Source organism: Gavialis gangeticus, unplaced genomic scaffold, assembly GCF_001723915.1.
Source record: "Gavialis gangeticus isolate Ggan-Ray unplaced genomic scaffold, GavGan_comp1, whole genome shotgun sequence".
NCBI classification, from domain to species: Eukaryota; Metazoa; Chordata; order Crocodylia; family Gavialidae; genus Gavialis; species Gavialis gangeticus.
In genome coordinates this window covers 21,959,009-21,969,574 of record NW_017729031.1, presented here as the reverse complement: position 1 = coordinate 21,969,574, position 10,566 = coordinate 21,959,009, and the positions used below count along the sequence as shown (strand labels likewise).

The 10,566-nt window shown below is 42.5% G+C and overlaps 1 protein-coding gene across 1 annotated transcript in view; it reads left to right on the top strand.

The window, feature by feature from the left end:
• Positions 1–10,566, top strand: part of MGAT5 (mannosyl (alpha-1,6-)-glycoprotein beta-1,6-N-acetyl-glucosaminyltransferase) — a 199,907-nt gene that overhangs the window by 168,253 nt on the left and 21,088 nt on the right. The window contains exons 12-13 of the mRNA XM_019522507.1: positions 4,623–4,769; positions 10,415–10,531. Of these exons, the coding sequence (XP_019378052.1) occupies positions 4,623–4,769; positions 10,415–10,531 (264 nt within the window). The remainder of the gene's footprint in view (positions 1–4,622; positions 4,770–10,414; positions 10,532–10,566) is intronic.

Sequence of the window (10,566 nt, the reverse complement as noted above, 5' to 3'; positions counted from 1 at the left end):
TTGTCTTAGGCTTTCCAGAAATAATAAGCTGCCTGTAATTGAAAGGATTTGTAAATTAGAATAGCGTGAGAATGAGTTAGTGGAACTCTGTAATATTCCCTTGTGTTAGGCTTTTAAAGCACAGCACATGTGATTTTCAGAATTAATTTAAAATATTTATATTTTTAATTTTGCTATTAATCCCCTGCCATAGTTGCTTTCATACTTGTAATTTACATGGAAGAAACACGGTGAGATGCAGTGTATAAATTCAGGTTGGAATTAGGAAGAACTTGTTCTGAGCCAAAATTACATCTTGGGATGCAAATGTGGAATCCCGGTGATTATGTCATGTCACATCCCTGCCAGACCAGGAACAATAGTCAGTCGTTAAATCTTAAGTCTTTGTTCTGGTGGAAACGCTGTGGCACAGTGGGTTATCTGAAACCTAGGAGAACCAGTTTGCTCCAAATATCTCTCCCTGGGGTTGGTAGTTGGAGCAATGGAAAACTAACAAAAGAACAACAAAGAAACCGGGGTGTTGCTAGGAGACTCACAAAGGTGCACATGGCACGTTGGAAAGCAGAGGGGAGCAGGGAGACGAGCTGTTGTAGTGAGTGGGGCTTGTAGAGGTGGCTTAACAGGCAGATCCATTAGGATAGAGAAAGTAAATAGAGCTAGAAGGACCGCAAAAGGCCATCCACTGGCTGTAGGACCCAAGGGCCCTGACCAGGGGCAGAATCAAGGGGTGCAGCAACTGAATTGCACCCTTCTTTGGCTGTGCCACATGTCAGCTCTCAGTGTAGGGTCTAGCCAGAGCCCCTAGTTTCATGTGGCTCCAGAGCCTAGGAGGTGAGCACTGCTACCACTGCTTGTCCCCTCCTTTCCCCTATTGCTGAATTCAGCGGGGAGGGAGAACAGCAGCATCTGTCTGCTGGGCTCTAGATCCATAGGACAGCAGGGGCTCTGGCAGACCCCACTTTGATTACCTGGCGAGCTCAGAGCCAATTCTGCACACTGAGCTCCAGCTGGAGCCTCAGCTGACCAAGGCTCACTGCACATGCAGCACAGACAGAGGGGCCTAACCACACTCTCCTCGCCTCTGTATCTACTAGTAACCCAAAAAATGCTCCTGAATCATGAGGAAATGGCAGGGAATTACATATATAGCTCATTACTTTTGTCTAAATTTTGTTTGCCCCTGGATACCAAGTAATGACCAATGCTGTTATACAGAATTGTGCAATGGGTTATGTCTGTCCCTTTGAATAAGTGAACCATGAGCCAGAAACTTCTCGTTCTTCTGTGCAAGTTGGACCTCACATGAAACTGGGGGCTCTGGCTAGACCCCACACTGAGAGCCCATGTGTGGCACAGCCAAGGAAGGGTGCAATCCAGCTCAAACTCTGTAACACATGGGAGGGCTGTGAGGGCAGCTCAAGGAAAGCAGCACTGCTTCAGGTTCTAGGCAACTGGAGCAGGGAGACGCATAGTGCCAGAAGAGGTGCTGGGCTCGAGGTGGATATGTGGGTTGTACAATAGATGCACAGCACCAAGAACTGTGCCAAACTCTTTCTATCTGGTGCAAACTGAGAGCACATTGACTTCACTCTTTTGGATCCTCTCACTTAATCCGGGCACTCCATGTGTGATGCACAGAGTGTAAATGCTCCGCAGATGTGTTTTCAAAACATTATCTTTGAGTTCCATAAGTGTTTAAAATGGCTGCAGAACAGGTGGCAGCATTCAGATTATTAAGTGCTGACAATGTATTCAGTGCTGTCAAAACAGAGACATATTCCCTTCCCCAAGGAGCTTCCCCTAAATAAACAGGTAATACAGAACAGACACAAAACTGTGCAGCAGCGGATGGCAGTAATTTATGGCAGAAGGTGAAGAATTCTTTATCATGCAAGAGAGAGCTACCAAAGAAAACCAGGTCACGATGGAATTGTTAGCAACACTGCAAATCCTCTGAGTTAATGGTTTAACCATGATTATTTGATTTAACTAGGTTTCGTTAAATTATCAAGTGTGCTTCTGTTATTTTTGTTTTCTGCGTGGTACTTGATGAATGTGTTTTCATGTCCAGAGGTTCCTATTTTCCAGAAACTAATTTTCTGAGTATTAGACATCTTTTGAGATTAAATTTAACATGAAAATTTGCTACCTGCAAGGAAATAGCAAGCTACATGATATATAATACCAGTTCAGATTGGTCTAGCCTAGTTCATTAGTGCTCAACCTTTTGGCCCTGCAGGCCAGATGAGAGGGTGGGGCAGGTCTGCAAGCCAGATCGGGCCCCACACATCAGGATCAGCCCCAGGGCCCCATGCTACCCCTGTCGGCTAGGATCAGTGCCCTGTGCTGCCCCAGCCTGGCCCCGTGTGTCAGGATCAGGGCCCCATGTAGGCCCCTCAACACCACCACCCAGCACACAGGGATAAGGCCCTGGGACCCTGCTTCACCACCGTCCAGCCTTGCATGCTGAAGTTGGGCCCCATGTTGTCCCCACCCACCAGTATTGGGGATGGGGCCCCACACCTGGATCGGGCCCTGCATGTAGGGCCATGCTGTAAGGCCCATAGGGCTCTCCAGGCATCCAGAAGTTTGGCTGTAGGGGAGCAGAGCCACCTTGGGCCAGACTACATGTGGTGGGGGGTTGAGCATCCTTGGCCTGGTTTATTTATTTTCAACCAGAGCGTCACAAGATCTTTTTAAGGGTCCCATGCAATATTAGCATTATTAAGTGTGTAAATGCCTACATGTACTTCACAAGACAAACAAAGATTTCAGATAGGAACCCATGGCGTCACAAACATCCTGACCTGTTGTGGTCTTTCTGAATCCTTTGCAACATTGCTGCTCTATTATTTTTCCATAGTCAAAAAAATGAATAAAACTAAGAGGTTGCATTTTCCAAGCAGGGCCTTGAGCAGAAGCTCAAGAGGGCAGCACTGCACGCTGGATAATCACACAGCCACGACAGCAGCTGTTGTTTTTGCACCCCGTTGTTCTCCCAAATGGGCACCTAGGGCTGCAGCCCCTGCTGACCTCCTTAGTTATGCTACCAGCCTTGAGTCTAAAAAGCCTGGGAGCCACCAGTCTAGTTGAGAATTTCTCCAATTCTACTTTTTTCCACAGTTGCTTCTTAGAACAAACAAGATTGTTTCAATACTTAATTTTTACTAAATACTTAAAGAAGAATTTCTTGCTATGACATTGAAGGTTTTGAGGGGAAATATTGTTTTTAATCCAGATACCTCGTTTTCACTTACATTACACACGAACGAAATATTCTCAGGTTTGGTGAAGGGCGTTCTCTTTAGAGCCAGTCAGCTCGAAATGTTAATCTACTAATGCCAGGCATGTGTGCACCTGTATACATCAGGGCTGATTATACAGATGTATTGGCTGTAACTTTACTTTAATTGTTTTTGCATGTAACCTGAACTAAGCTGTTGAAAGAAACTGTCACCACTTTCATTTTTTTAATATGAGTTTATTTTTCCTTGCAATACAGTTTCTTTATGGAAAGGACTTCAGTTTACTAAATGGAAGCTGTCATGTTCTGACTGTATAATCCCAATAGCTATGAAGCTTAGTCCTTTTTTTTTTGTAACTAAACAGAAGCTGAGCCCATGGCATGTGTGAAACCATTCAGCAGTGTTGGTTGGCAATTTCTAGCAGCTGTTGTAGGTCAGACCACCTTACGCAGCTCATTGTACACTTGCCTTCAATTAACTAAAATAAGAGAATCCTGCATTTAATTCACTTTTCTCAGTTGTGAAGGCCAGGAAAGAAATTGTGTTTTAAATAAACATTGTGCAATCTTCCATTTTTTATTAAAAACTTAAGTATTTTCCAGTTGGATTTCCTCCTGCAGAAGAGCTCTCTTTATCAGAATAGCCATGCTGTAAAATTGGCAATAAAAGTAGGTTTTTCCCCTTCGGTTTACATTAGATTGTCAACTTGTTACTGCAGGACCCTTGCTGACTAGTTTTGTGTCTTCAACTGATGTTTGCTGCCATCTGTCGTTTTGAATCAGAAAGATCATACAATTTGCCAATGTAAAAGTACTCAGGCCAAAACTAGTCAGTTGAAGGGAGGGGGAGGAGAATAATAAAGTAGCATAGCTCTTTAGTGATGTAACTGTTGTAAAACCTGTACCTACTAGTCTTACCAGAGAACCCCACCAGTTTCAGTTGAACGGTAACCAAACCAACAAATTACTTTTTCCCAAAACATAACAGAAAGGGCCTGTTGTTCCATCAATTTCATGAAAAACTATCTGTTTAATTTAGAGTGGACTTCCATCGTTCTAACTCCAACACGTTACAGAAAAATCATTGTTGGATTTGTTTTAAAGGACGTTCCGATTCTCTTTTTTCCAGAGGAGAGTGAGCAAGCAGTCAAATCCTTAGCAACATTCAGCATGAAGCTAATGTGATAATTTTTAATAAAGCTTTGTTGGATGAGAGACGGTTACCTCATTCTTTTCAAAACTATCCTCTGGTTGTATGTTGTAGCCTAGTAATTTTTTTGAAGAAAAATTGTGTTCACTTATATCAGATTATCACAATGAACTTTTGATTGTCTTCCAAGGAAAAAATAACAAGGAGTGTATGTTTTCTATTCCACAGTTATTTGTCGGCCTTGGATTTCCATACGAAGGGCCTGCTCCTCTAGAGGCTATTGCTAATGGATGTGCTTTTCTGAATCTAAAATTTAACCCACCAAAAAGCAGCAAAAACACAGAATTTTTCAAAGGCAAGCCAACCCTTCGAGAGGTAAGCATGTGAACACCAAGTGTTCTGACGTGGCAAAGGATTGGGGTTTAAACATGTCTATTGCAGAGTTTTTTGTTCTGTAGCTGCTCTCTGAGGATCATAAAGAAATTTATTTTTATTGCAAATTGATTTTTTTATACTATATTTCAAAAGTCAAAGTAAGATGCATAGTTTACTGTTTGCCTAACATGAAAGTAGTGAGAATACATACAGGGGTTTTTTCTGAGTACAAGACTGTGCTTGTGTTGTACAAGTAAATATTACTAATGTGTAGCTACACATCTACATATATGTGCATTCTGTTGTTTTCCTTTTGTCAGAGCATATGTTGAAATTTTGCTTCAAGATCTGACATTCTGCCTAATGGCACAGGATATTGTTTTCCATATCACTATACATTTTATTCCCTTGAGATAATGAGCAACAGTATGCAATAAGTATGCTGCCATTCACATAAGTTAAATGAAAGTTATACTGTATTTGCAGATAAATTCTGCTAAAAGTTGTCCTTAACTCTCCTGTTGGTAATAACAACAAACTGTGTTTATTTGAAGATAAATGTGTGCAGAGTCCCAAACCAGATTTGGAAGAGAACAGGAAGGGGAAAACCACACGTTTCCAAACCAGCCAGGATATCTTGGAAAGTAGAAAGTTAAACAAACTGGCTGCTAAGAAAGAATATACTGAAAAATAGTGTTCATCCTTGCTAGGAGTTTAAAAGTAGCACATTTATATAAGAATAAAGTTAGGCCTGTAGCACACTGTATTTCCCCCTAAGTTTGACATTAATTAACGTTCTTGCTTGTGATCCTGAATTGCTGCTGAAAAAGTGCTTTATAGTACTAATCAACTGCAGATTATTTTTTTTTATGTAAAAGAGAATTCCTATGCAAACATGTAAATAAGCACAACTTCGTATTGCAGTGTTGGTCTGCTTGAAGGATGGGATAGCTTGTGTATTGAATAGTGGCAACTAGTTATGTAGCAAGGCACCTATATTCATTTTAATAAAAGAACATCGGTTGCTGTGTTTAAAGGGTTTGTAAATGAGGTTTTGTGCACTTTTTATCAGCCTGCTCTGTGAATAAAGTTTGTACCATCCAAACTCAGTCCTCACCTTCTTACAGTTTGACTTTTTTACTCTTTTCTTTGTGAATAATTAAAAGAACAATAAGAACTTAAGAGTCAGCCTAAACCTTCTTCCTAGGTTTGGTTTTTTGGCTTCGCTCAAAACTGTTCTGAACTTGTTTTGATTTGCTATCTCTCTTCCAGCTGCTCTTTTATTCAAGTACTGCAACCAGTAAGCCATCAGAAGCCACTTAACCCTTCCCTGGCAGAATTATAACTTTCTGCAACAAGGAGTACTTTTAGTGAAACACTGCCATTCTCGGCCTTTATATAATGTTGGGATGAGTGGTATCGTTTTGATGTGTCTTTGAGTTTTTTGAAACCCAAATAGTTAAAATATTGATTTTTATTTATTTTTTAATTCTGGAACAAACTGTTCTGAAATTCTCACAGGTGTAAAATTTCAAGTTTTCAACAAGCTCTAATTGTAGACAACAGAAGTGTCCCATGGATGACTAAAATCTTAAGCTTTGGCCAGTGACTATCTCAGGATCAGGCTGGCAATCTTAAAATGTTAACAGAGCACCGTAACATCCTCTAGTCTGAGAAATGTCATTATTCAGTTCTTCAAAACTAGACTGACTTAATGGTGCTGCTGCCTGTTGGGGAGATGCGGAAGACTAGTGATCTTCAGCATAACTCGAATTCACAATCCAGCAAAGGGTGGGGAAAAATATCCAGTGATGCTAAAGTGTTAGACTTGAGAAGGGCCAACTTTAGTAAACTTAGAAGGCTAGTGAGGTGGCTGAACTCAAGAGCATCAAGCTTATTGGGGTCCAGGAGGGCTGGCAGTTTCTCAAGGGAGTGATCCTTTGGGCACAAAAGGAGAATATTCCATTACTCAGGAAAGGGGGCAAGGGGACAAAAAAGCCCCCTTGGCTGAACAGGGAACTCCAGAAAAGACTGGGGGCAAAGAAAGAGATTTATAGGCAGTGGAAGCAGGGGGCAGCCACCAAGGAGGAATATACCTCCCTGGCATGCTGTTGCAGGGAATCAGTTAGGCAGGCCAAGGCAGGACTGAAGCTTAGGCTAGCTACAACAATCAAGGACAATAAAAAGTCCTACAGATACATAGTGAGCAAAAGGAAGGTGCAGAGTAGCATAGGGCCCCTGCAGGACAAATCAGGACAGTTGGTGGCCGACACAGAGAAAAGGGTAGAGCTCTTCAACAAGTTCTTTGCTTCGGTATTCCTAAGTACTGGCCACGACAATTCCCCCAATTTGAACATAGATAGATGTCCAGGAGCCACTAGACTGCCAGTGGTTAGTGCTAACCTAGTTAAGAAGCTCTTGGAGGGGCTGGATGACCACGGGTACAAGTCAGCAGGCCTGAATGACCTCCATCCACAGGTGCTGAAGAAATTGGCCAGTGCCATAGTTGAGCCGCTGGCACACATGGTGCTGTGGCCAGGTCCCTGAGGACTGGAAAAGGGCCAATGTGGTGCCCACTTTTAAGAAGGGGAGAAGGGATGAGCCGGGTAACTTTAGGCCAGTCAGTTTTACCTCTGTTCTTGGGAAAACACTGGAAAATATCATTGAAGAGCGCGTTTGTGAAGGCCCAGCAGGGGAATTGATACTAAAAGAAAACCAGCATAGGTTCATCGCAGGTAGATCCTGCCTGACAAACCTTATAGCCTTTTACAACCAGGTAACACACTGCCTTGACACAGGAGCTGAGGCAGATGTTATCTACCTGGACTTTTAAGAAGGCCTTCAATACAATTTCTCATCCTATTCTAATAAGGAAGCTAACAGGCTGTGGGGTGGATGCTTACAGAGTCAGGTGGGTGGCAGAGTGGCTTAGCGACTGCACCCAGAGAGTGGTGGTGGATGGTTCATTATCAACCTGGAAGGAGGTGGGCAGTGGTGTCCCACAGGGTTCGTTCCTTGGACTGGTGTTATTTAATATCTTCATCAGTGATTTGGACGAAGGTGTGGAGAGCATCCTGTCCAAGTTCACAGATGATACCAAGTTATGGGGCAAAGTTAACACACTGGAGGGCAGGGAGTGGATACAGGCTGACCTGGACAGGTTGGAACAATGGGCAGAACGAAACAGGATGCATTTCAACAAAGATGAATGCAAGGTGTTCCACCTAGAGAGGAGGAATCCCCTGCATACCTATAGGTTGGGGGATGACCTCCTCAGCAGCTCAGCAACTGAAAGGGATCTTGGAGTCATAGCTGACTCCAAGATGAACGTGAGCTGGCAGCATAACAAAGCCAGTCGCACCTTATCATTCATTAGCGGATGCATGACCAACAGACCAAGGGAAGTGATCCTCCCCCTCTATGCGGCACTGGTCAGGCGGCAGCTGGAATACTGTGTTCGGTTCTGGGCGCCGCACTTCAGGAGGGATGTGGAGAATCTGGAGAGGGTCCAGAGGAGGGCCACTCGCATGATTAGTGGCCTCTGTGCAAGACCCTACAAGGGGAGGTTGAGGGATCTGGATCTCTTCAACCTTCACAAGAGATGGCTGAGGGGAGACCTTGTAGCAGCCTATAAATTTATCAAGGGAGTACAACAGAGACTTGGAGATGAGCTATTTACCAGGGCACCCCTATGAGTAACAAGGAATAATGGGCACAAACTAGTGGAGAGTAGACTCAGGTTAGATGGGAAGAAATTTTTCACAGTAAGGGTGGCCAGAATCTGAAGCGGGCTGCCAAGAGAGGTGGTACTATCACCTAACTTGGAGGTCTTCAAGAGGAGGCTAGATAGGCACCTGGCTGGGGTTGTCTAACCTCAGCCCTATTACTGCCTGGGGCAGGGTGTCGGACATAATGATCCTTTGGGGTCCCTTCCGACTACAGTCTATGAATCTATGAACTCCTGAAGCTTTCTGAAGTTCAGTAATTTTCCTTACCTACACTCCCTGAAGATTTGGGAATAAAATGCATATACTTATTTCTTAAGTGCTTCCACTATGCTCAGTGCCCTACAGTGGATTTATAAAAGAGTGCGTACTGCTTCGTTAAGACACCTGTGCTCTGAAAAAAAGAGAAATCTTGATACTCCGATTGTTTTTTTTTAAATAGTGTAATTGTTAAGGATAAAGTTAATGTCATAAAACTGAGGTTAGTGTGAATATGTAAGTGTTATGGGGGAATTGGGTTTACAGGAGAAAATTAGAAGATGGTGCACTAGGATTTAGCTAGTCAGAGAAAGCACGTCTCCCTCAGAAATCTTCCAAATAAATGATAACAAAGCTTCAGTTCTCCAATGGGTTTTGCATGGATTCCTCTTGGCCCTGTGCAGGCAGAGGTGTCAGCCTACATAGAGCTCATCAGATGATTGACCTTGGCATGCGGGTTGAGCTGCCCATGTTTACCACATTCCTGTGTCTAGAAATAGGGAGCGCCAGGTAAATATTTTTGTGGAAAATGGTCTGCTTGTATTTCCTGGCTTTTTTTGGTTTCAGCCAGGAAAAAGCAGGTATAATGGGTACTAGGTTCAAGAGGAAAAGTTTCTAAGTAAATGCAGATTGGTTGCTTTATTCAGTAAAAGAAGCAAAAGAGTGAAATCCCAATGCATGAAGCAGCATGAGTGTAAATACATGCTCGCAGTTTTGTATGCTTGTTGTTTTTCCCACTTCCTTTCAATGCTGCTGTGCCAACTATGGCCTGGTCAAATGCATTCACCTTTATTTCTTCTGGATTGGTTTAACTGATGATTTTTTTCACCTATTGTAAATATTATCGAGCAAAGCAATGAACAAAATGTCAGTTAACTTTTAAAGGCATGCTGGAGGTGACATCTAGTATCTTGCTGTCAGGAGAGAGTCACAGTTCATCCTGGGTGATAGAAGTAAAGTATTATTGTGCTATATTCATAGGAATTCAGAAGTTTTGGGCACAGATGGTTGGATCTGGGGAACTACTGGTAGAATGTAGAACATTTTTCTTCTATCCTAGACTAAAAAGTTAGAATTGAGGTCTGTTGGATTTGTGCAAAAAAAGTTTGATAGCTTAATTCCTAAAGTGTGCAGGTCCAAAAACATCATTGCAGTGAGGTCGAATTTTCTTTGTTATCAGTCTGAGCATAGGGGAATCAGAATCAAACATGGAAAAAGTCATAATCTCAAATCTAATTTTTGTGAGAAAATGTTGGACAAGAGGGTTTGGATGAAAAGATAATGACCTTTCAGCCTGGGTGGATAGGATGACCTAGTAGAGATATCTGATGCAGAGAAAAATAAAGAGATAACATGAAGGGCTGTGGGTAGTAAAGAAGATGTTAGCTGTTCTCAAGCAAGTTGATGATATCAGATAGAGAGAAGGGTATAGAGAAAAAGCAGAAGTACATGAGAGAGACAGTAGGGAAGCTTCTCCTTCTGTTGCCTATGCTGACCTATTATCTGGGCAAGTTAGAGGACTTCAGTCTCCATAATTATCAGCCCAGAACATTTAACAAGTTCTGGTTTCACCCAGAACTGTTAACAAGAGATGTACAGAAAATCTGAAATATGGATATTTTTCATTTGACTTATTCTGGTATTGACTTTTTTCTTTTTCAGTTGACCTCTCAGCATCCCTATGCTGAAGTTTACATTGGGAAACCACACGTCTGGACTGTGGACATCAGTGATCTGTTTGAGGTGGAGAAGGCAGTTAAAGCAATTCTGAATCAAAAGGTTAAAATATATTCTCTCAATTAATAATGACCACT